Raw genomic sequence first — 25,951 nt, forward strand, 5'->3', positions numbered from 1 at the left:
TCAGGGCCCTTGGTCTGCTACTACATGTTTAGGTCTGCAGCGAGAAGGAGTAGAGCCCAGCACTAACTCGAGCTTAGGAAGTTCAGGCCAAGATTTTTGATTAAAATGCTGCGATTAAATTGAACCGCAGCAGCCTTACGTTCACAGCTTGCCAAGTGCTAGGACTCTCTGGTCCTTAGTCTAGTTTTAGATTTTGAGGGGCACCCCCTTCCTCCCATATGTGGTGCTTCTGTTTAAGAAGAGAGGAGTTTTTTTCTTTGTATTCCAAAAGCATATAGTTACTACTATTAAGCGGAACCTTCGGTGAATCTTGAATCCAGAACGGGGTGGCTCTGTGAGCGGTGCCAGCATCTGTCACACCGACATGCGAGGCGGGGGGGCTCTTCCTGCCCTGCGAACGAGGCTGCCTTCTTCCTCTGTTCTGTGCTTCCTCGGCCGCACGACCACGAGTTCACACTGCACGTTTTGGTTCTCAAACATTTTAGCGTTAACGTCTCTCTAGAGGTTGGTTTGTATTCATGCTGTCTGGAGTGAGAACTTGCTTATTTCATTCTCGGGGAAAGGAAGATTTTACAATGGAAATCGCTAGCAGTTGCCCAGGTTTACAGCTCTGAAGCCAGTTTCCGCCTTACTTATGTTTCCCAGCCATTGGGTTTCTGCACTTGGATGTGACCGGTGCCCTTTTTATTCCTTTCAAGGTACCGGAAACTGGCACTGAAGTGGCATCCAGATAAAAACCCTGAGAATAAAGAAGAAGCAGAGAGAAAATTCAAACAAGTGGCTGAGGCGTATGAGGTGTTATCGGACGGTGAGCGCACCTACCCAGGGTTTGGCTCCTCCCCGGGGCCAGCAGAATGTGGATCTGGGCGGCCGAGGTGTGGGCACTGAGAATGGAAGTTGCTTCCTTTTCTTGTGAAGCTTCGACTCCTGATCCTGGCAGACACTTGATACAGTTACCCGTGAGTGCTGGGGAGCACCCTGGCTTCTAGCACTTTCTCTCAGGGTGGCTCTTTTAAACAGTACTGACACCCTGGTCTGAGGACTGACAGGACAGATTGGGGCACAGGAATCCGTCTGGGTCATTGCATGGCGGTGGCTGTGACCACTCTCCGTCGGTGGCGCCGTGACCGCTCATCTCCGTTGTCCTGCTTACACATACCTGGCCAGTGGGCTCGTGTGCTGGGTTTTACTGCTTGGAAAGACTTCCTTGGTGTCAGGAAACCAGGAACTGCGCACCCAGCTGAGTTAGACTTCAGAGCTCGGCCGCGCCTTCCCCGCCCCAGGGCTAGAGTGGTGGAGTGTTGAGGAAGTCAGCCTTGTATCTGTCAATACCTCTTCTATTGTAAAGGAAGTACCCGGTGTTTTATCCCAAGCCCAGAAGTTACCTTTGCACAGAAAGTTCCCGTTCTCCCTGCGCGCCCCCCCATGTTTATTTTTATTTGTTTATTTTGAGAGAGAGGATTGGGCGCCTGCATGAGCAGGGCAGGGGCGCAGAGAGAAAATCTCAAACAGGGATAGAGAGGCTTGATCCCACGACCCTGGGATTACAACCTGAGCCAGATTCAAGAGTTGGACGCTCAACTAAGCCACCCAGATGCCCCTAGATCCCATTCTTCTTAGAACTTGGTTACCATCAACTGGCTTTAAGTGGTTTGCTCGTACACCCGTTTTCCCCATAACCTGTTTTTTTTCTTTCCAGTTTTATTTATTTGAGAGGGAGAGAGAATGCGCACACAAGTGAGTGAGGGGCAGAGAGAGAGACGGAGAGAGACTGTGGAACCTGGAGCGGGGCTCCAGCTCACCCGACCGGAGGCTTGAACTCACAAACCAGGAGATTATGACCTGAGCTGAAGTCGGATGCTTAACCGACTGAGCCACCCAGGCGCCCCCATAACTCCTGTTACTTTACCACACGGTTTGGTAGAACCTGATGGTTTGGGCGGAAAACCTGGTGTATCAAGAGGAAGTGACCTGTTTAAACAGGGCTGCAGTGTAGTTGTTTATTCTAGAAGGTAAATAAGAGGACAAGACAGTAGAGCATCCTCAGGCTTGGGCTGTTGTCCTTTCAAGGGCATGCATTCGGGTCGGCTCTTTCTCTGGCTCTGGTACCTCTATTTCCTGCCCCCACCAAGGCCCTGTCCTATTTTTTTGGGAGACTGTGCACTGGTAGAGTTGGAATAGTTTTAGAACTTGTGGTGTGATTTTTAAAAGTTTGTTTTATTTTATTTTTTATCTTCTAAAATTTACATCCAAGTTAGTTAGCATACAGTGCAACGATTTCAGGAGTAGATTCCTTAGTGCCCCTTCCCCATTTAGCTCACCCCCCCACCCCCTCCAGTAACCCTCTGTTTGTTCTCCATATTTATGAGTCTCTTCTGTTCTGCCCCCTTTAGTGTGACTTTTATGTACGCATGAACACACACTGTGCACAGTAGCGTGGAAAAAATACCACTTTTTAGCTTAAAAAGTGATTACTACTTAATTTTTACTACTTAATTTTTGGGAGCTTTTAGGGAGATGTACTTAGATTTTCCCTCTTTCCCTTTTTATTTAAAGTAATGGAGGCCTAACTCCTTAAAACTAATTGCGAAACCTTGAAAACTCACTGGTTCCTTGATGTACAACTTTGTAGAGGCTTTATTTGAACTTTGAGGGGAAAAGAACTTGGTCTTTCCTGACTCTCCTTTCTAATTTGTAGCTAAAAAACGAGACATCTATGACAAATACGGCAAAGAAGGATTAAATGGCGGAGGTGGAGGTATGTAAATGTTGATTTTTGTCTTGGCTTTTCAGTGAGCGGAGGAGGCCATCTGGCAACGAAGGGTCTAGACAAGGGGTCGGGTTTGTCCGTTTTCTTGGACAGGCTGTGTTTCCGGAAACACAGATGTGGCCTGGAAAGTGGGCTGACTTGTGGAGATGGGCTGCCTGGAAACCCTTGCGTTCGGCTACGAAGTGTATGCTGATCGTGGTACTTTCTGTAGATCCGGAATCCGTATAACCTACTAGAGTATTTTGTGAGTTCTTACTCCCGGATCAGTACCTGATATTTTGTCAGAAGACCTTAAAAACTCTTACCTGACCAAGCTGATTGTACTGGCAGACCTGACTGCCTGTGGTGGGCAGGCCTCACTCGGGGGCGTGTGTGTGATGAGAGGTCGTAGCAGGGACCTGCCCGCCGTCAGCACCACGGTCGGTGGCCTCTTCGAGAATAGCGCTGCCTACCAAGCACACGCCCCACTTGAGGAGCGTGAACGAGTGTGCTTCTGTGCACGGTTTACATGATGGTCCGTCCGCACAGAAGATGAAGCCACGTTTCCTACGTACGGATGGCGGTTGCAGACATGGTGGGAAAGTGCTAGCACTACCCTGCTGCCGTGACCGTGACCGTGACCGTGAGGGGTGGGAAGCCTCCCCCGGCTTGTCCCCGCCAGCCCCAGGTGGTCTCTGTTCAGGCACGGCTCTTGCTGCGAAGCAGAGCCCTAGGCGTAGGAGCCTTTGCCGTTTTTTCTTCGGGTCGTGGTGTAGAATCCTCTGTAGACAGAACTGTTGGCCTACTAAACGCGGGAATGCACCAACTAAATGCCGTGCTGTACCATCGTAGGTGGAGTTCACTTTGACCATCCGTTTGATTTTGGCTTCACATTCCGTAACCCAGATGACGTCTTCAGGGAATTTTTCGGTGGAAGGGACCCGTTTTCATTCGACTTCTTCGGTAAGTTCGCTGTTTGGTGGGTGTGTCTGTGACTGCGGCGGACTCACCTTTCCCGTTTCCACAGGTGGCTGCCTGTTGCTCGCCTGTGTTGAAGCAGCGGAGGGGGTTCCCGAACCCCTTCCCTCCTCTCTGGAAGGTGATTCTGAACGAGTGCCTTGCACACGGAAGTAATAAAGGTGTTAACGCGCTCCTTTTCTTCCATACGGATAGTCCTAATTAACTTCCTTTTTCCCTCGTTCAGACGGTGGCCAGGATGCAGGTGCTGGGGGCTTGGCGGGTGGCGCTCTTTGCTGTTGAGCACTTGCTTCTGCGTGAATTTGCCCCGAGTTCTGGGTGGAGACACTGGGCATCGTAGCGGATGTTCAGAAGACCTTGGATCTCTCCACCTGTTTCTCTGATCGTGTGTGGCGCATTGTGACTGTTCAGTTCACGGTTTGTGAAAAAGAAGGACACCTCTAGGGCGATGCCCTGCATATCTCCCGCCGGGAGGAGTTTTGGCCGCGGGAGACCGTGCTGTCCCAGCTGCTGTTGCGTTGCAGGACGGATTTTCCCTTCACCTGCACCTCGACGCGCTGAGTCCGATGCCGGCTGTTCGCACGTGGCTCGGATGCGGGCGGGGTGGGGAGCGGGCGCCGTCGGAGCTGCCCCGGGTGCTGGGGAACTTGGGTGGCCAGAGCTCCCCCGGTGCGGCCGCACCCATTTCTGTCTCGGCTCACGGTGGGGGAGACGTAGCCCGTGTTTCTGCCCTTTGTTGCCTGGAGCCTGTTGGAGAGTCCCAGCACCAGCTGCGACCCTCAGGAGGGACACAGCAAGACCGGTTCTGTCTGCAGATAGCGGGGGAGGAGCAGCGGACCCTTGCCCATCATAGGCCCAGAGAAGAGTAATTAATTTCCTGCCGTACCTGGTAGGTGTCTGGCCTTTTAAACGGCGTGGCCCTTCAGTTTATTTCCGATGGGGATTCACAGAGAGTTGCCTTGTTTTTTACTGTGGTGTGGCCCGATTTGAAGACCGTAGCTACGGAGGGAGGTGGGTAGGATGATACACATCAGCACATATTCCCTTTTTCATCCACACGCGTCGTGACGAAGGCTAAGCAGTGGGTGTCCCAAGTTGGGGGTGAAAAGGTGATTGTGGTCTTTTTGAAGACTTGCTTTGACATTGCTCCCGGAAACGTAAGAGAATTATCAGGAAGTCTCCTTATTAATAGACGAGATCTGACCTTATCTGTAGTGTCTGTTAATGGGCCTTCGTGTATGTAGGAAACGTCACTGTAAGAAAAACACCGAGGGTTCAATGATCTTTCCTGTGGTAAGATTACCTTTGTGTCTCATTACAGCCTTTAGCGAACTTCGCGTGTTGTTTTGGGGGGTGCCGGGTTGTGTTTGGTGAAATCCCGTGTTTGGATGGCGTGACTCTTCCGGTGGCCGAGTGAGGATCTCCTGCCATCGAGGGTTTCGGCCCCACTGCACATCGGCAGCGGGGACAGCAGCGCAGGCTGACCTCTCTGAGCCGGAGGCCAGGCATCTGCTACACGCGTGATACCTTCCAGGAGTTGTTTTGGCGGAAGGGTCCCTTAGGGATTGAATTGGAGCCAGATTTTGTTTTCATTAGGAAAATAGTCTGACGGGCCAGGCTTCCTCATTCAAAGTGATTTTCATCGGGCAGTTCTTTCTAGAGCAAAGAAGGTGTAGTGAGGATAATGAGATGTAAATGAGGAAGTAACATATAGTTTTTACCCACTGTAAGTTGGTTTTTGTGTGTGTGTGTGTGTGTTTAATTTTTTTTTATTTTTTTAATTTCCGTCCAAATTAGCACATAGTGCAACAGTGATTTCAGGAGTAGATTACTTAATGCCTCTTGCCCGTTTAGTCCGTCCCCCTCCCACAACCCCTTCAGCAACCCTGTTTGTTCTCCATATTTAAGAGTCTCTTATGTATTGTCCCTCTTCCTGTTTTTATATTATGTTTGCTTCCCTTATGTTCATCTGTTCTGTGTCTTAAAGTCCTCATATGAGTGAAGTCGTATGATGTTTGTCTTTCTCTGACTGATTTCGCTCAGTATAATACCCTCCAGTTCCATCCATGTTATTGCAATTGGCAAGATTTCATTCTTTCTCATTGCCAAGTCATATTTCATTGTATGTATAAACCACATCTTCTTTACCTATTCATCCGTCGATGGACATTTGGGTTCTTTCCATAGTTTGGCTATTGTCGATAGTGCTGCTATAAACATGGGGGTGCATGTGTCCCTTCGAAACACCACCTGTATCCCGTGGATAAACGCCTACTAGTGCCATTGCTGGGTCGTAGGGAAGTTCTATTTTTAGTTTTTTGAGGAACCTCCCTACTGTTTTCCAGAGTGGCTGCACCAGCTTGCCTTCCCACCGGCCGTAAGTTGTTTATACCCGATGTTCACACCGTCTAAATTGTGAGATATGTGTATGTATAGAAAGTTTTATGTGCATGTGTATTTTCACGGAGATTGTGGACACAAAGCACATTTTGGTGGGAATTTCTTCTTTTGGACTCAGTCCTGTTTAAGAGATAACTAGTCTTACTGTGATTCTAGACTCTTGGGCCCTCTGTTTTAGACACCAAGATGTTCAAATTTAACGGTAGGCATTTCCTGTACATTTTCCACGATTCGTGTGTCAGTGATGCTTCTTCAATCTGTTCTCATAGGTGTTCTAGGTGACTTCCATTTTCAGGCGCTAAGGATTTGCACACAGGAACAGAAACTTCTCCACGGCTGCTACATGTACGAAGTAACGGTACAGCCTGCTGGCGGTACGTGTAGCCTAGATCCGAATGTAGGGCTGGGGGTTTCTGCCGTAGCAGTGGTTCAGTTGATGTTAAGCAGCGGCCCCATCCCACTTACCCGGGGCTGTCGTGACGTCCGTTGGTCGTAGCACGTAATTTTTTAGTCCTGATATTTCACCCGGTTCTTTTTCCTCTCCTGTTCTGCCGTCTGAGAAGAGTAGCTCAGAATCAGACGTGTGTGTCTCACGCGAGTATCAGTGCATCAAATTCCATGTCTGACAGGCTCCCTAAACGAAAGGGGACAAGAGCTCAAAGAACCAGAGACCCCTGGACAAGTGTGGGGTGTGAAGGGTATCGGACAGACCGTAAGCAGTCCTGTGCCCACGGACCGGCCAGCGACGGTCGTCACGTTATGGCAGAGGGCTGAGGCCTGGGCCTGGCGGACGGAGTCCCCGTGACAGCAGCCGCCCCCCACGGGAGCGCCCCCACCCCGAGACCCAGGGGACCAGCCGTACCTTCGCGGGCAGCTCAATGTGTTCACGTCCTTCCCCGAGGGCCGAGCTCTGTCCGAATGTAAATTGGAAGGGATGGCCTGAATTTGAGTGAGGGGGAGCTGGTGGTGGTTTATTATCACAGAACACCATTACTCGGCATTCTGAGGCGGACAGCTAGATGCCGTTGGTGTCATTTAGTCCTCAGAGCCCTGGCCCGAGTAGGTTTGGAGGAAACGTCTGGGTGTAACTCGACATCTTATGGGCTCGTTTTCTTACGTTGGAAAGCCAAAGCCGCCTAAAACCATTTCCAGAGAGCCTTTTCCTTCACCGTGGCGCCAGTCTCATAAGCCCCATGAAAGAAAAAACGGGTGTAGCGGTGGAAGGAGGAGACCAGACAGCCGGCGGCTCGGGGGTGTGGGCTCGTGGAGGGGCGGGGTGGGCTCGCCCCGGGGAGGGCGAGGGCGTCGTGGAGGGGAGCGGACCCACTTGCCCCGGGGAGGGCGACAGCTGACGGTCCCGAACCGGGGCCGGACTGAGCATCGTGAGCCCTCGTCTTGCTCCCCAGGGCTCGAGGAGGTGGCGAGCGAGGAGCTGGAGCCCGGGTTTGAGGACTCGGCGGAAGACGCCCCGAGCGAAGAGGACAGCGAGGTGTCGGATGTGATCTGTAGCGAGGAGCTCGATGTCTGTAGCGACGACGAGCCCAGTGAGGGCCGTAGCTGGGGCTGGGGCGAGCTCCTGAGCGAGGAGCTCGAGTCCGCCTCCAGTGAGGATGAGGCGAGTCCGTGGGACGTGGAGGAGCTCAGCGAGGAGAGTGAGGAGCTGCCGAGCGAGGACGGAGGGCCAGAGCCGGAGGCACTGCCTGTGCGGCCGTGAGCGGGGGCCGCGCTCGCTCACGGGGCTTGGCTCACAGGACGTGTGTCTGCAATAAAATGTGTCTGCATTACTGGTGCCTGAGCTGGTCCTCGGTCGGGGAGTGGCGGCCCCCGGGAGTAGTGAGGGAAACCAGACGAGGTGGGGCCCTAGGAGCCGTAGAGTGGCTCTCCCCGGCGTCCTGTCACTCAGAGTCGGAAGCCAGCATTCCGGCCCACTGGGCCCTGGGAGGGCCAGAACGACTCCATAGGCCTGGGGGGTGAAGACAGGAACTGACGCCCTGGGTCCCGGAGGCCGAAGTTGAGGCCGGTCCCGGGAGGGAGCCCGCCTTCCAGGCCTCCGTGCGGCTTCTGGTGGCCTCACATGGTCCTCACACGTAGGTGGCTGCCCCTGTGTCTCCACATCCCGCCCCCTCTGCGGGTCTGTGTCCGTCCAGATTTCCCCCCGTGGGGATACTAGCGACACTGGGTTTGGACCCACCTTGATGAGCTCAACCTAAGTGCATCGTCGGCAGAGACCCTGTTTGTGAATAAGGTCTCGCTCGCTCACGGGGCCTGGGGCTTAGGGCTCCCACATCGTTTGGGGGGCCACAGTCCAACCTGTGGCATACTCTTCCCTAAAGAAGAGTTGTCTGTGGGTTCAGAAGCAGGAAATCTCGGAAGGGGAAAGAAGGGGAAGTTTGCCGTGAGACGTGCTAGGAGAGAGCAGAACTCGGGTGCACAGGCGGGAGAGGAGCAGGTGCTTCCGTGTTCACGTGGGATGAGATTTCACACTTGGCATCCCTGGGCACGCATGATGGGGAAGGAATACAGGGAATGACTCAAAAATCCACGTAAGTGCGTCACGTGTTAGGTTTTCAGTGATACTGAGAGGCCTTTTCCAAACCCCAACCAGCCCATGGTCCTGCGTGAGCGAGGGGATCGAGGAGTATTGCTGCCCCCGGGCCCCTCCTCGTATCTCTTGGTGGGGAGGGAGAGTGCTTTGGGCAGGTTTTCCTGGAGAATGGAATGCAAGCTGTCGGCTGTTGTTCTGTGCGTGCGTAGCGGACAACTCTCGCTCTTGGGATGTGGAGCTGGCATTCGGAAGTAGTTGACTTTGATGTAAAACTCTGCTGGCAAGTGAGGGGGTGGGCGCCGGGCTAGCCGTCCTCGGCTCCTCGGCGTCTCCTTTCTTTGGTGCGCGCTTAGTGGTTTCAAGACGGCTGATGCGCTGACTCCCTCCCCTCCCTCACCCATGCCCCCTAGGAGGGAGGAGGAAATGGCTTCTGGAAAAGGTCATCCTGGGACCTGTTTCCTGGGTCAGGAGCACAGCGGCGCCGGCCGCCCCACGGCGGGCGTGGAGGCCTGTAATGAGATTCTGCACGCCGGGTTCGAATCGCGTGGTCAGCCAGGTCCTCTGTGTGTGGCGTCATTTTCCAAGGGAGGCCAGCGCCTGCACTCGAGTTGGTTCTTAAGCTTTTAATTTAGTTTCTGGGCCTCGCTCGGGTCAGTTTCCAGAGTCCTTGGAGGTTTTGCTTATCATGTGTTCCGTGTGGAATGTTGGGTTCTGCGGTCAAGGGAACCAGTTCTTCCTGGGAAGCTGGAGAAAGACGCTCTGGGGCCCCAGGTCCGGGCAGAGGGCAGAGGTCCGTCCTCTTCCTCACGTGTGTCGGCAGGTGGGACGGGCATGGCCGTCTGAGGGAGTAAGACAGAAGAGCATCACTCCCGTAGGAGGGGGGCAGAAAGGACACCTGCGGGACCAGACGCGCTGCTGTCCTCCTCGTACCTTCCTTCTGAAGCGGGGAGTCCGTATTCTCACGGAGCCCCAGCCTGTGTATTGGGGTCTAAAATGAGATGATTTCGGTCCAGGGTGTGTAGTCTGGATCCCTGACTTGGATAGAGCCTTGCAACTCTTAGAAAATACAGTGCCCCAGCCACACCTGGGATGTAACTGGAAAATCTGTTGCGTAACAGAATAATTACACAGAAAGTGGAAGAGTATGGCGTCCATTCGTCCGGTGAATACACGCCCCCTGTTCAGTGCCAGGCCGCCCCTCCGGGTGCCGAGCAAGCAGCGGGGAGGCGCCCCGCACCCGTCCTCCCGAGGGCCCCGTGCAGCGCGGCGGCGTGGCTTGGGTGTCTGTTCCCATTTCGCTTAGTTGCAGATTCCTTAGAAATGTGTTGCTTTGTACTTAAGAATCGGCGAAAAACGACGTTTACAGGTTTTTGAGTTGTAGGAAAGGAGAGTTTTAATTTTAGTTCGTGTCGTTGGGATTGGCTGGGTGACCTCTTACAAGTCCCTGTCTGGGTCACTTGGACTTAGGATGCAACTATAGTTTAGAGTAGATGTTTTTGTTTTCTTTTTTAAATTTTGTTTATTTTTCAGAGGGAGCAAGCAGGGGAGGGGTAGAGAGAGAAGGAGACAGAATCCCAAGCAGGCTCTGTGCTGTGAACCCAGAGCCCGACTTGGGGCTTGAACCCCATGAATTGTGTGATCATGACCTGAGTCAAAATTAAGCGCCAGATGCTTAACTGACTGAGCCACCCAGGCGCCTCTAGAGCAGATAGATTTTTCTTTAAAAAAGAAAAAAAATTTAAGGTCATCTCTTTATTTTGGGGGGGGGGGGGGAGAGCGTGCGTGAGCTTGCACAAGCAGGGGAGGGGCAGAGAGAAGGAGAGTCAGAATCCCCAGCGGGCTCCACGCCATGAGCGCAGAGCCCGATGAAGGGCTCGAACTCAGACTGAGATCGTGACCTGAGCTGACCAGCTGTGCCACCCAGGCGCCCCGAGTAGATGGTTTTCCTTGTTTGAAATGCCCATTATCTTTTTTAGGTTTTGGTTTGCTCTCCCCGCCCCCCCCCCCCCCCAAGTTTTTCTGTGTGCCTGGGGAATCAATAGTGTGAGGCCGCGTGGAAAGGAGCGGCTGGTACCTTAAGTCGTTAGTAGTGCAGGCCTCCTCTTGCTTGGGTTTTGTGCTGCTGGAAGCACTCGCTTCAGGATGGTGGGGTAAGAGCGGCGTGGGGGCGCCGGGTGGCTCGGTCGGCTGAGCGTCCGGCTTCGGCTCAGGTCACGATCATGCGGTTCGTGGGTTCCGGCCCCACGTCGGGCCCTGTGCTCACAGCTCGGAGCCTGGAGCCTGTTTTGGATTCTGTGGTCTCCCTCTCTCTCTGACCCTGCTCTGTTCATGCTCTGTCTCTCTCTGTCTCAAAAATAAAATTAAAAAAAAAAAGAGCCGTGTTAATCATGGTGTTCTTCGTTTTTTGTTCCTGTGCTGGTGTTCGTGGCGTTAAAGGATTTATTTGATTTGTCTCTCCAAATAGGTTTTGTGGTTATCTATCAGATACTGAATCTTGGTAAAACTTAAGAAAAGCAGATGGCCTTAAATCTCTGTCACACTTGTTTCCTTAAGGCTTTTTCTCCGTATCCATGCGTGTGAATGTTTCCTCGGTGTTTGTGTGTTTGTGCATGCGCACAGGTATTTTTCCTGTGCTTACACGTGGAAGCAGGCGTCGTGTTGAAGAATGAACACACGTAAGCGTTCCTGTGTACGTGCGTGTCAGCACTGGTTACGGGTTCCCGTGTGCGTGCTTGCATTTGGCACGTGTTGTATGTGTGCGTGTAAACCTTTTCCTGTACACCAGCACACAGACATTTGTTATGTGTTCACGTGTGCATGCCTGTAAACGTTTGTTATGTGTTTATGCGTGTGAACGTTTGCTTATATGTGTTTGGTGCTAAATTTTTCCACAAAGTTCACTTAAGTGTACTTCTTGGCCTAAGTTTGACCTCGTGACTTTGTCATTGACCGGTATCTTGCTAATGCCGCTGACCTCTTCGTGGATTTGGTTTTGTATTTCTGAGACACTGGTGAGGTCTTGTGAGGTTGAGAAGGGGTGTTTGATGCACATCCGGGGCCCCCGGCGCCTAGAGTCCCGGCACGGCGGGGTAGGTCACACCTCGGACCTGCATCCGTCTCACGTGGTATTTAGGTCTCACCTGCCTGAAGGTAGCTGTAGAATGATCGGAAATACAAGTTGCATTGTCTGAAAACCTGCGTGAGAGCCGGTCGGGTCTCTGTTGATGTATTTGTTTCTGACCGTTGGTCCATCTCTGGGGGACTGACTTGTAGCGTAAGGAGTTGGCTCACTTGATTACGGAGACCGGCAAGTTCAGGGTTTGCACGGCTGCCGTCTGAGCCAGAATCCAGAGGCCGGCAGGCTGCAAGAGCCAGCGTTCGGTTGAACCCCCCTCCAGCCGGGGGATTCTCCTACCTGGGGGAGGGGGGCTCTTGGTTCCCTCAAGCCCTTCCACAGACGGATTGAGGCCCCTACACACGGGGGAGGCCAGTACGTTTGCTCGGTCTACCGATCTAAATATTAGTCTTAATCCAGAAGCACCCGTAGAGACGCAGCCGGAATACTGCTCGACCGAACTCCTGAGCCCCCTGTGGCCCCTTCACGCCACATGTCAAGTTAACCCCACAAGCCCACCCTCCGTCCCCTCGATGCCCGTGCTCGTCTTAGTAAGTCACGGCCCTTAATCTCCAAATAGAGACCGCAGCACGGTCGTGACTCTGCCCGACAGCATCCTGGCTCTCCCGAGCGTCCCTGAAGACGAGCCGCCCCCGGCCAGGGCGATGGGATCCTCAAACACGGGGACGGGAGCGGGCGTCTTCCCCAGCCTGGTGAGGGTGCGTAAGAGAGGCCAGGAAGGGGGGGGGGATGTTGGCTCGCGTAAGAAGATGCGGGCTCGGGCCTCCGGGACACGGTAAGGAGGTCCCGGCAGTCGGCGTGCGTTCGGAGCTGGGCTCCGGGAGTCCGCCGGCCCCGGCACGGCTTGGAACTACCAGGTCCACTCGGGTAGAGGTGTTTTGATAAATGGCGGTGGTGAAAATGTATTTCCTCTTTGGGACTCGCCACGTCGGGTGCCTTCTCGCTTGCTCGACGGAGAGAAGGCAGAAGAGAACCCAGACAGCATAGGCAGCACGTGAGTCCAGCCCGCCGTGGGGCCGGTAAGGCTTCCCGTTGGCGGTCGGCTGCCAGCAGCTGGGTGGTGCGGGCCTCCCAAGTTCTGCTCGGACCCCGTGTGCGTGGCCAGGGGGCGACGTCCCTCCCCCGCGTGTCCTCAGCGTGGGGGCTGCTGGGGCCCGTGTGCTCACGGGCAGAAGGCACAACAGGCCTCCGTGTTTCCTTATGTTAAGTTTCCGAGTCGCGGTGTGTTTCCAGAATGTGAATGTAACGTTTATCCCTTTTAATCTCAAAGGAGTGATGAATTTGGGAAGTATCGGTGCGGCAAAAGGGGGGAGGCAATCCACATTTGTCTCACCACCAAGACGATTGAAAACCCACTGTTAACGTTTGTCACGTGTTTAAGTTGTAACTTGTTACTTGTCTACCTTTTCCTGAGGCCTGAACTTGATGGTCACTTAAATGTGCGTCTAAAATGCTGTTTACTTCTTCCGCCTGGGGAAAATCTGGTTATTTTCAGTTTTCAGCGTGTCATCGATGCTTTGAATTCTCTTCGCGCAGTGGGGTATTTCCGTACTCGAGGGGAGTGATTTCCCCGAAGCGGAGTCACTGCTTTGAACAGTTTTAAAACAGCGTATTGAGTTTGGGGGCCAAAGATTTCAAAGGGTCACGAAACAGACTCCTGAACTACTTTTTGAAAACGTACAGACCGGTCACAGCCAGTGGTGAGAAATCTTTGTAAAGGTCTGTCCAGTCTCACAGTGGCAGCTTTTAACAGCGTAAGCATGATGTTAAGAGAACCCCCAAGAGTGTGTGTTTTCTGGTGTCACCGCGACGGTTGTGACTGAGGCTTTTCGTTTTGAGGGTGAAACTTCTGTTAAGTTTAATATTTGAAATCGTGTTAACAGTTCAGTGACTAGAACGACGACCCGAATTAAAGAAACGCGTCTAGGCTGAGCAAGATGAGAGTTTCTAAAAACCCAAGAAAAAGTAAACTGAAAAGCCACCGGCCTGGCTCACACTCCTAAGCCAGCTTTTGAAGTAGCTTCTGAGGAATAGGGTTTTCTAATCCAGGGCTTCTTTTCGCTCAGGGCGCGAGCCCGGAGCCCACGCACGTCCTCGGTGGCGGTGGAGCCTCGCCGCAGCTGGCTGCCCGGAGAACCTCAGGAGGCCACAGCCGAGTTGGGCTTTAGGCAGCGGGGGACTCGGGGCAGGTGCGGGCTTGGCGTGTCGGGGAGGCCAACTTGCTTACAGCGTCGTCCGGGGCGTCAGAGCCTCACGCGGCTCAGGTGAAAACCGTTCCTCGTGGTTCCTTCTTAGGGGAGAGTGAGAATTTCCACACCGTGAGTTGAAATTGCATTCGTGAGGTTTCTGTTTCTCCGTGTGGGGGTTGACCCCAGGGACCTCTGACAGGAGATGTGGCCCCGTGGGTGTGTAGGTCGTGGGGTTAAGGGAAGGAGGGACCCGTAAATCGGTCGCTTGGGTTTTATTTGATAGGATGAACCTCCTGAGAAGTTCACAGTATGTTACTAGTCTTAGACAGAGTTCGTGATTCACTTCCATTTGTGCTTCTGATGGGCTGACTGTACACCCAGCCCCGTTTATAGAGTAGGTTTTAAGGGATTTCCTTAAACTTAACTTTGTAGAGGGTAGCGCTGGCCGTGCAGTGTGGGAGCGAAGTTCCGACAGGACAGTTCCGGGGGGCCTGCCAACAACAAGCACTTGGGATCTGTTACCGTGTCTCTGCACGGGGATGCACACGGGCTCTCCTTCGTCCTCTGGTGCCTCCTTTCTAGATCTTTCAGGAAGGCACCGGTAACGAGTTTCTCCAGATATTTCCTTCTGGCCCATCTTAATATATGCAGCATTAGATAAAGCAGGCCAGCCGATTCGCGCCGAGCAGCTCCGGTCTCGAGGCCGAGTCTGTGCGTGTGCCGTCTCCTTGCCCCTGTTCCGAGCTGGCTTCAAGCTGCCCCGGCCGTGCCGAGCCCCTCACGATCGCTCACGGCCCTTCGCCCCATCTTTTCAGAGCGTGGACAGAGTTGACCTTGGCGTGCTGCGTCCCTCGGGTCACGTTTGTTTGTGAACTTGAGTTGGATTGTGGATCCCCATCTGTGCTTGGGGCCAGTGCTTGCTGTGTGTTTACTTGTCATATTGACTGTCCTTTCCCTTCCAGTGTATGAATCTCCCTGCTCTGGTCACTCTTGCCCGGTTGTAAAAAAAAAAAAAAAAAAAAAGATAAATAAAATAAAATAAAATGGCATCCTGATTCTTTTTTGTTTTTGAAAAATTTTTCATGTTTATTTTTGAGAGAGAGAGAGAGACAACGTGCAAGTGGGAGGGGCAGGGAGAGGGAGAGAAAGAGAACGAGTGGGGGAGGGGCAGAGAGAGAGGGAGACACAGAATCCCAAGCAGGCTCTAGGCTCTGAGCTGTCAGCCCAGACAGAGCCCGATGTGGGGCTTGAACTCTTGAACCGCGAGATCGTGTGACCTGAGCCGAAGTTGGACCAACTAAGCCACCCAGGCGCCACCTACACCATACGGATTCTGTAGTTGTGGGGTTGTAATGCGTTACTTTTCTTTTTCTCCAGAATGCATTTTTTCTTTTTTTTCCTTAACGTTTATTTATTTACTTTTGAGAGAGAGCACAAAGCGGGGGAGAGACAGAGAGGAAAGTTTGTATTCCTATGTTTTTGGTAAGGGCTCATTGACTGAACCAAAAATAAATGGACTGTTCTTATTTTCAGGAGCATTTTGGTATCTTTAAGAGCAATACGTTTTCTATTGTATTAGTAGTTTTCTCGTAAAGTGCATTATTCAAGTTTGACTTTGACTAATCCTTTCTTAAATTTTCTTGAGACGTCAGGCTTACAGAAAAGTAAATGGAATTCTTAAACACTGTGGCCCAGAATCAGGAGCTGTTACGTTTTGCCTCACTTGATGTAACAGTCTCCGTGTGTTATGTGAATGTGAGAATAATCGGTTTTTGTTTCTGTCTCTGGGTTACGTTGGGGGAGGCAGCCCAGGCTGTGTGGAGTGCAGCTCCCTGCGTGCGGAGCCGTGTTTCCCTTTCTGGTGGCGGCAGCGGGGACAGAGCCTCGCGGCTCTCGCTCGGAGGCTGTTAAAACCTCTCCCCTTCGGAGTTTGAAGCGCGCATCAGTGGTCCCGAATTTTGTATTTGTACATACGGGGATTGCGTCAGCAGTCAGTCAGTTATTTCCTAATGGATTGTAGCTTTAGTTGAGTTCAACGAGTCCGTAAAGCTGCCGGTTTATTGGACGAACTTTGGCTGCTCTGCAGACGAGCTGTGTTAAAACTTCTCGTGGAGGTTTTTCTTCTGCGGCGATAATGTGTTCTAGGGCGTTAAACCGTTTCCCCCCATTGCAGCTCTCTCTCCCGTGGAAAAATAAAACGCGACTATGTTTGTTTTTAGAAGACCCGTTTGAGGACTTTTTTGGGAGTCGAAGAGGCCCCCGTGGAAGCAGGAACCAAGGCACAGGGTCGTTTTTCTCTGCCTTCAGTGGATTTCCGTCATTTGGAGGAGGGTTTTCTTCCTTGGATACAGGTATTAAGTTTTAGATCCGATTTCTGATATCTGAACAGACATTAATGCTGATAAACGCTTTCAGTCAATGCAGTTGTGTTTTTTTTTTGTTTAGTATTTAGGTTTGAGAGAGCAGGCACGAGTGGGGGAGGGGCAGAGAGAGAGAGAGAGAGAGAGGACAGAGGAGCCAAGGCAGGCTGGCTCAAACTCAACGAGGTCATGACTTGAGCTGAAGATGGTCGCTCCAACTGACTGAGCCTCCCAGGTGCCCCTGAAAACCCACTTCTGATCTTACTATTACAGATCAATGTCTATTCATTTATTTAACTCTTTTTCATGTTTGTTTGTTTTGAGAGAGGAAAGAGCAGAGTGAGAGGGAGAAAGAATCCCAAGCAGGCTCTACACTGTCAGTGCAGAACCCGATGTGGGGCTCGAACCTAAGAACTGTGAGATCATGACCTGAGCCGAGATCAAGTGCCTCTAAAGGTCAACATTTAATGAAACTCCTGGTTAAAACAAGTTACTTGATTTGAGTAAATAACTGAAAAAACCCACTAAGACAAACTGCCTGATCCTTTTTTGGTCTAACCTCCTTGGCAGCTGTAAAAACAATAGGGATGATCGTAGAAGAGTCCGGGTTGATGGGATCAGAAGGTGGAGGAGGGGAGGTGTTAACACAGCACCCCCCCCCCCCCCCCGCGTCTGCAAGTGACCATGGCTCAGGGGGGGTCCACTAGGGGCTGAGTTGTGGGATTGCTCTGCCACACACGGTGGCCGAGGGGCCATTTTAAGGCAACGCATCAGGGGCGCCTGGCCGGCTCAGTCAGAGGAGCGTGAGATTCTTGATCTCCGTGGTTGTGAGTTCGAGCCCCGTGTTGGGTGTAGAGATTACTTAGAAAAATGAAATCTTAACAACAAATAAAGGCAGCCCATCAATCTGAGCACACCTGCTTAGGTGTGCTCACTTCGTCCGATGGGTTCCTCAGACTTGCATTAAACCCGTACTGAACATGTTGTTTTCCGGCAGGATTTACTTCCTTCGGGTCGGCAGGTCACGGGGGCCTCACTTCCTTCTCGTCCACGGCGTTTGGTGGCAGCGGGATGGGCAGCTTCAAATCTATATCCACTTCTACAAAAATGGTGAACGGCAGAAAAATCACTACAAAGAGGTATGGTGTTCGTCTCTCTTTCAAATGAGTAGGTGTAACCTTTCATGGGTTCCACATCTCCTGTTGACCACCTCCCCCAGTAGCTTGACATACAGGGTGTCTGTTAAATTTGGCACCATTGGGATCTTTTAATGTCCAAATTAGAGCTTTTGCTTTTAAAGCTCTGCTAAATGATACGTATCAGAAATAACGCTCACTTAGGGGCACACTTGACACGTGTGATGACGTCACAGTTCACGCGTAGTGAGTTTTGTTGGCGACATTTGCCATTTTGATGGCTAGTGTCTGTGCGTGTGTTCAGCGTTCGGCCATGTGTGCCTGAGACAACTTTTACCTCAGCGTAAACGTGTCTTCTGTCTTCGGGAGGGACTGTCGTCAGTAGGTTGCCTTCCGCTGCTGTGTTTTTAACCCTCCGCGCGAGCGATTTCACGTATGTCAGCGGGCACGATGTGTTTTCAAAATACGCAGATACGTTCACATGCGTTTACATTAAAAACAGGTTTTGGGGCGCCTGGGTGGCGCAGTCGGTTAAGCGTCCGACTTCAGCCAGGTCACGATCTCGCGGTCCGTGAGTTCGAGCCCCGCATCAGGCTCTGGGCTGATGGCTCGGAGCCTGGAGCCTGTTTCTGATTCTGTGTCTCCCTCTCTCTCTGCCCCTCCCCCATTCATGCTCTCTCTCTGTCCCAAAAATAAAATAAAATCGTTGAAAAAAAGGAAAAAAAAAAAAAAAACAGGTTCTGAGTGCGTTTTCTCTTTCAGAATTGTCGAGAATGGCGAGGAAAGAGTAGAAGTTGAAGAGAACGGCCAGTTAAAGTCCTTAACGATAAATGGTAAGGAGCAGCTGCTGCGCTTGGATAACAAGTAACACCCGACGCTCGCGCCGCGTAACAGAAAGTAACAGACATGTAACTGTAACAACCGTAACGAACCATATCGGGCGCCGGTGAGGAGTAACAGAAACATTGTTTTTGAAGATTTCACACGAACTCGACTCTCAGTATAACTGTACCTAATCTAAAGTATTTATACACAGCTCATCGGAGCCCTATTTGTCATAGACTCTTGAGTTTATTGTTGGGACCACATAATAGGACCATTGGGTTTTTGTTTCGTTTTGTTTTTTGTTTTTGTTTTTGCCTTTTTTTTTTTTTTGTCTTTAAAATTGTTGTAAATCTCTGTATGCACTTTGCTTTCTTATTAAACGTGATCCAAGGTGGCCGTGACCCTTTCGTACACTAACACCAGCACGGACCTGCTTTTCCATCGTGTTTGAAACGTGAGCCAAGTAGAGTCAGCCTGCTGTGAAGTTAACATTGCCAGGATGAATCTTCCCCCCAAAAAATAATTTCAGTCTTTTTCAGTATTTAGTAGTGAGAGATATTAATGCATTAATGGTAATACATTTCTCGTTTAATATAAATTGAGGATGTTTTTCTAGTGCATGAATGCTGGCAACTTAGTAAGTTTTGACAATTGTTTAAATATGTAATGTTAAGCTTAGGTTTAAAAAAGTAAAGCTGGTAACTGGGTCTTTGTCATTTGCTTAAAAAAAATAATAAATGCGAATGTGTTTGGTGCATTCTTTCCTGAGTGGGGCTACAGTCTTCTTGTGTCTGCGTATGATTTTGTGCCTGGGCTCGCGGGGCCGCTTCGTTACCGTTTCCTTCAGTTCGTGAAGGTGGGTGCTGATCTTCCGTTCCATGTGTTCCTTTCCCTCAGCATATTTGGAGAGTGTACGAAGAGTCTCCTCTTTACGTTCTAGAATGATTAGCAGCGTATTGACACTTCCCGTGTGGTAACAGTTTTACAGAGAAGAAAGAAACAGCTATGCAGCTCTTCATTCCTAGTAGGTTCTAGTTTTCTAGGGTACGTTTGACGCGAGCTCACTTGAAGATGTGATATGTACAGCAAAGTCTTGCAGTGACAGAGATGTGGGCAAAAATAAAGGCCTTTTTTTGTTTCTCAAGGTGTAAAATCTGTTACAGTCACCGTTAAGAACTAGAATTCCAGCCACAGGAATGTCAAACTAGACTCAGGTTGCATTTGAATGACCCCACTCGGCTCTGTTTCGGATGAGCGGCCGGGTCCTGCCTGAAGGAGAGGAGGACCCAAGGTGCTTACTCCCTGACGGACACATCGGCCTCTGTGCAGGCCCGGTTGGAAGGCATCGGGAACTTTACAAAATCAAGTGTGTCTTTATTGAAAACAAGGGATATTTTAGAAAATCTCCTAGAGACCGTTTAAAAAAGCAAAGCACTGCAGAATTCATTGCGAGTATGAGAAGACCGTTGAACCGAGGGAAAACCGTGACAGATGCCGACGTGTGTTGTCCTGAGGCCTCCGTGCCTCTGGAGAAGAGCGGCGTGGAGGGAGGTCACCGGAAAGGGCTTTGCCGAGCTGGGATTCTGATGCTGGAAAGCCTGCTCGCGTTTATGCTGTTGGGATAGACGGTTTCTCTGTTCCTGGGGAACTGTGGTGAATACCTGGAACTAAACAGACGTGGAGTTTTACGGTCGGTGACGGTGGGCGGGTGAACCTCTTGATAGAGCAGGTCGGCGGCCCCCCGAGGACACCGGGTGCTGACGGCGGGTCCCGGGTCAAGCAGTACGAGGTGGCGCTTCGGGGAGGCGCTGCACTAGAGCTGTGGTCTTAACGTTCTTGAAGCCGGTAGAGCGGTGGGTGCTGCCGAGTGCGCTTCCCGCCTTAAACCGTTTCTTCTCCTCGAATGGCACACGCGGAAGGTGTCTGACTCCCAGAGTCTTTCTGCTGAGGTTTCTTGGCGGAGGGCATCCTGGTCAAGTGTCCACTCTCAAGTTGGCATTTGAGAACACCCCCTTTATTCTGCACTTGTGCTGTTGGTGAGAGTGTTTGGCTGACGAGTCCGTTAACCGGAGGAGCTTCCTTGTTGCTGAGCGGTTTGTATGTACGTACGTGTGTATTTAAAAAATTTTTTTTTTATCATGAGTCCGAGAGCGCGAGTGGTGGGGGAGGGGCGGAGAGAGAGGGAGACCCAGAATCCGAAGCAGCTCCAGGCTACTCGCTGTTTGAACACTTGCTATTGCGACCCGATGACCTTTTAAAAAATTACACGGATACGAGATTCTGGGACCATCTAAGGTGTTTCTGAGGGGGTTGGTACTCGTGCATCAGGTAGTTTAGCGATGCAAGTCGTGCGAGAAGCATTGGCCTAACTTCTTCCTCTGTCGCCGTCTCCCGTGTTCTTAACATCGGCGCGATGTTTCCACTTTGGTTTTGGGTACTTTTCCCAATCTGGTCACTTGGGCCACTTTCCGATCTTCTTCAGCTGTGAAAATGCTGCTCCTTGAGCTGCGTTAAGTAGGCGTAGACCTTGGTTCAGGCCAGATGCTTTTCTCTTGTCTAAATTAGCTGTTTGATCTTGACATCTCAGAAGGTCAGGGTAGGGAAGGTGGTAACGGCTCTTACTCCTGTCAGTGAGAAATGGGGAAATCCCAGTGACCGCCGATTTCCAGAGACCAGAACTAGCTGGGACTTGGGCAGTGTCTCTGGTTAGGGAGACGCAGGGGGAGGTGCCACAGGCCTGTCACCGGCGGTTCACTCCAGGGCAGCAGACGCTTTCTTCTTGGTTTGTGGCCGTTGCCCTCCGACCACCTGGCTGTGTGAGCCGTTTATTGGGGGGCCGATCGTTGGTCCTTTTCCTGCTGTCTGAGCATTCAGGAAACAGGGGATCTATTCTGGAGTCCATGTGCCCCGAGAACAGGGGCCCACTTGGTGGGGGCACTACTCCCCGAGCTGGTGCTCGAGGAGTGAGCCCCGAGACTGCCAGCCCACCCTGTTCGTTTCTGCTTGCTCCCCTGGGAGGTCACTGTGCCCTGCTCCTCCGCGCCAAGTCCTGACCAGGCCTGGTACGGGAGGGCTTAAGGGGGCATCTTGGTTTAGGACATTTCTTTCCTGTTTGGATCACTGAGCAGTAAATGGTCAGTTTCGTGGTCTAATAAACCAGTTTATCTCACACGGGACTGACGTGTCCCAGGAAGGAGCGTCTCGCTGTCATGTCCCTCTCGCCAGCCCTCCCTCCCCTCGTGCTGGCAGCTCGGGAGACTGCGTCCTCGTACTGAAAGTCCTTCCTTGCATGGCCCCCGACGCTCACAGAAAACAGGCCCTTAGTAAGCGGGCCTGCCCCAGGGCCTGGGGCTGCAGACGATGTTGCGGAAGCACGGCAGCGGCTCCTTTCTCCTGCCTTGGGGAGACCCCTGTACTTGCTGACCACCTGCCGTGGGCCTCTGGCCCACGCCTCGCCCTTCCCCTCCCCTCCAGGACTGCTCGCCCTAGCTGGTACCTGGCAGGGGGGCGGGGGCTCACGTTCCAGCCGGACCTGTCTGTGGGAGTGGGGGCCTGAGCACAAGTGCGGCTCGTGGCACCGTCCCTCCATCCCCAGACGGGCACGCCGTCGACAGCGGTGTTGTGGGGCCCGGAGCCCGTGCGAGGCTTGCTTCTCAGGCATTTTCTCCAGTTTTGTCACTTCCACAGCAGAGTTCACGGTTGAGTGTCCAGTACACGTACATCTCTTAACGTGCGCACCATGTCACGTAGCTGTGTTTCTTTCCCAAGCAGTTCTTCCGATGCTGTCCAGCCTGCCGTCTGGACACGACTTTCCCTTGCAGAGGGTATTAAGTGCCAGTATTTCCCAGCGTTGATGGATGGGTCCGTCAGAAATACCGCGAATACACAACGTCCTGTCCCGTGCGCTCTGCTTCCACTAATAAAGCGGTAGGAAAGTTGGACTCCCAGACCACAGGTGTTCAATTGCTTTCTCCTTCTCCGGCCGCCCCCTTGCCGAGCTGACCCCGGTCGGCCTCGAGGTGGCCGGGGGGCTGCCTGGCCGCTCCGCCCACCCCTGAAGTTGGGAACGTTGTTGCTGATCAAGCCTGGGCCTGAGCAGACAACCTCTTACCTGAGACGGGGGGGCTCGCCAAGGCTCTGCTGTGAGGCCAAGGCTCTGATGCCATCCGGTCTGGAGCCGGAGCGGAATGACCCGTGGCCTCCGTGTGCCCAGAGTCTCCCTGACCGTCCCTCACCCGGTCTGCGCAGAGTCCGGTGAGCTGTGGTGAAGTGTTCGAGGGCCGTTCAGAAGGCCCCAGGAAAGTTGTGGACTGTGCCTGTCGGGCGGAGACGGGGCTCCCAGCGGGTTCCGGTGTGGCTGGTGTGTGGACCCGGCCGCCCCGCGTGGCGTGGGCCCGCCTCCGGCACCCATGGCAGCCTCGGCCTCCTTGTCCTGTGCAGCCTGGCGGGGAGGCGGGGGGCGTTGCTGTGTTTTCTTCCCACACGGTGTGGAGTTCTTGCAAACCGCAGTCTGTTCTTGTGGGAGGAGGTCTGTTAAATTTGGTTCCTGGAAGTCGAATGGTTGGAAGTGTACGTATGAAAGTTGACGGTCATCGCTTCCCACACAGAACGCTTTCCCATCAACACCGGATTCCTCGCATAACTGTGAAAATCCTGGCTGGGTGGTTTTTTTTTTTTTTAAAGCAGGCCCCATGCCCAGCCCGGGGCCCATCGTGGGTTCTGAGATGAAGACCTGAGCCGAGGTCGACAGTGGACCCTTGATCTGCGCCACCCAGCCACCCCCGGTGTTTAAATTTTACATTTCCCTGGTCAGTTAGGTGGGCCATGTTTGTGCTACCTTGGCACACATCCCTGGAGTGCTGGGACTCCCTGGGTTCCTGTCATGTTGTGGTTTCTTGGGCCTTCGCCTGCTCTGCTGAAGGTGGTCTTTGCAGTTGTCTGTCCGTTACGCTTGCCGTGGGCCGTCTTGATTTCTTCTCCAGAAAGGCGTCTCTCTTTCGGCCTTTGCTTCAGTCCCCTCCATCTTGTACAATGGAATATTTTCTCATTTTCTTCGCTTTCACGTGTATATTTCTCTTTAATTCACATGGTGCGTTTGTGAAGTGGTCTTTCTCCCAGATTCCCCCCCCCGTCCCTGTCTTGTATGCTGCTGTCACTGTGTTGCTGGACTTCTTTCTTTCTTGTTCTCTCGTCTCAGGCCAGGATCACACTGTGTCACTGGGAGTGGCTGCCTCAAAGGGCTGCTCGCTTTCAAGCCTATCTTGGGTGTTCTGACACTTGGAAACGAAGGGCACGGCGACTCCAGGTACCCGCCTCTGTCTGATGCCCTTTCCTGACGGGCTGTTGTGTATAAGCAAGTGAGAAAGTAAGTTTTTATGTTGCCTTTAATGCGGTCACCTCACTGTGCTCTTGGCTTACAAAGGTATCTACTTGTATAGCTAGAAAGCCCGGCAGGATTTCTCCTCTCTGCTTCCCGCCCCCATTTTTTCTGAACCTAATCGTTAATATCGGCCGTGGGCACTTCCCTCCTTGTCCCCAGTAGGCCTGGTTTAAGTCCCTCTGACGGAAGTCCCCAGGGCTCCCGAGGGCAGAGGGGGCCCCGGCCGGGCTCCCGTCTCACCCGGAAGCCGTGCGTGCGCTCTGTCCGCTGTCCGCGAGAAGAGAGGGGACTTGCCTGGAGAGCCTTCTGGCCTGGGCACGTTTCCAGTCACTGAATCTTTGAACTTCTCTGCTGTTCGTGCTGGTGTGCATTTTCTCCTTGTGAGTTAAGTTCTGTTTTCAGGGACCGTGTCCATGCTGTCGAGGCTCTTGAGGTTTCAGTCAGCGTGTGGGGAGCGTGCGTTCTCCCTCCTCGGGTCTGTTCTCTGCACCTGCGGCTTTCGGGTGCCGGCCTGTTCGTGTTAGTCCTTCTGGAAGCCAAAGCTTCTAGTATTTTCCTATTAAATACCTAGTTTTAATCTTTTTTCTTCACCGCGGTTCAGTTTTTTTTTTTTTAATTTTAGAGAGCGAGCCTGGGGGAGGGACAGAGGGAGAGAGGAGAGTCCTGAGCAAGCTCCACGCTTAGCACAGAGCCTGACATGGGGCTCGATCCCACGACCCTGGGATCATGACTTGAGCTGAAATCAAGACTCAGACACTCGGCCAATGGACTGATCCACCCATGTGCCCCCAGAATATTTATTTACAGCCTTTTTGTTCACAAATGGGAGTTTTTGAAATTACTGCTGAGTTCAACCTATATAACATTCTTCATTTTTTGCTCATTTCTAAGTCTGTTGTGTTTTTTATTTCCAGTCAAAACACGGCCTATAAAATATGAGACATCTGTTTGGGATGAGTTGTTCAGAAACAAGTTTTTACCTAGTTGATTCTGTCAACTTTTTGCTGCTGGGTTGTTTCCGTCTCTTAGTTTAGATATTTGTCCATATATATTTACCTTCTAAATATGTTTAAAATATTTATCTAGAACTTTTGAGTGAGGTATGGAGTCTGATTTTTATTTTGCCATTTTTGTTTTTATTTAGCCATATGAATGGCTATTCTGTCCTTTTCCCCAGTGAAATGTGATTTCTTTTTTTAACAGTTTATTTACTTTGAGAAAGAGGTTGTGTGAGCAGGGGAGGGGCAGAGGGAGAGAATCCCAAGCAGGCTCCACACTGTCAGCACAGAACCCCACTCAGGGCTCAAACTCAACGAACCATGAGATCATGACCTGAGCCAAGATCAAGTCTTGGATGCTTAACTGACTGAGCCACCCAGGCGACCTGAAATGGGGTTTCTTTAATTCTTAGTAATTTGCCTTTGGAGGTTTGTTTGTTTGTTTGTTTGTTTGTTTGTTTTTGGAGATAGCTCATTAGGATTCTCCTATAGTGAATATATTTGTTAAGGCCTGATTTTTTTTTCACATTTTTTTTTTAATCATGTCTATTTTTAATTTAATTTTTTATTTTTTAAATTTATAGCCAAGTTAGCATATAGTGCCACAATGATTTCAGGAGTAGGTTCTTTAGTGCCCCTTACCCATTTAGCCCATCCCCCCTCCCACAACCCCTCCAGCAACCCTCAGGTTGTTCTCCATATTTAAGTCTCTTGTGTTTTGTCCTCCTCCCTGTTTTTATATTTGTTTCCCTTCCCTTATGTTCATCTGTTCTGTGGCTTAAAGTCCTCATTGAATGAGTGAAGTCATATGATGTTTGTCTTTCTCCGACTGATTTCACTTAGCATAACACCCTCCAGTTCCATCCACGTAGTTGCAAATGGCAAGATTTCATTCTTTTTGATTGCCGAGTAATACTCCATTGTATATATATACCACATCTTCTTTACTCCTTCATCCGTCGATGGACATTCGGGCTCTTTCCATACCTTGGCTACCGTCGATAGCGCTGGTATAAACATTGGGGTGCACGTGCCCCTTCAGAACAGCACACCTGTATCCCTTGGATAAATACCTACTAGTGCAGTTGCTGGGTCGTAGGGAAGTTCTGTTTTTAGTTTTTTGAGGAACCTCCCTCCTGTTTTCCAGAGTGGCTGCAGCAGCTTACATTCCCATAATTATGTTTATTTTTGAGAGAGAGACACACAGCACGGACAGGGGAGGGGCAGAGAGGGAGGGAGACACAGTCTGAAGCAG

General features: G+C 51.6%; 1 protein-coding gene across 5 annotated transcripts in view; it reads left to right on the forward strand.

The window, feature by feature from the left end:
• Positions 1–25,951, forward strand: part of DNAJB6 (DnaJ heat shock protein family (Hsp40) member B6) — a 67,358-nt gene that overhangs the window by 25,846 nt on the left and 15,561 nt on the right. For 4 of the 5 annotated variants that reach the window (XM_043590037.1, XM_043590039.1, XM_043590038.1 and 1 more), the window contains exons 3-8: positions 699–808; positions 2,699–2,758; positions 3,602–3,712; positions 16,217–16,348; positions 17,355–17,496; positions 18,256–18,326. In XM_043590037.1, coding sequence (XP_043445972.1) covers positions 699–808; positions 2,699–2,758; positions 3,602–3,712; positions 16,217–16,348; positions 17,355–17,496; positions 18,256–18,326 — 626 coding nt within the window. The remainder of the gene's footprint in view (positions 1–698; positions 809–2,698; positions 2,759–3,601; positions 3,713–16,216; positions 16,349–17,354; positions 17,497–18,255; positions 18,327–25,951) is intronic. The other variant, XM_043590041.1, reaches the window with a different exon arrangement.

This window comes from Prionailurus bengalensis, chromosome A2, assembly GCF_016509475.1.
Source record: "Prionailurus bengalensis isolate Pbe53 chromosome A2, Fcat_Pben_1.1_paternal_pri, whole genome shotgun sequence".
Classification (NCBI taxonomy): domain Eukaryota; kingdom Metazoa; phylum Chordata; class Mammalia; order Carnivora; family Felidae; genus Prionailurus; species Prionailurus bengalensis.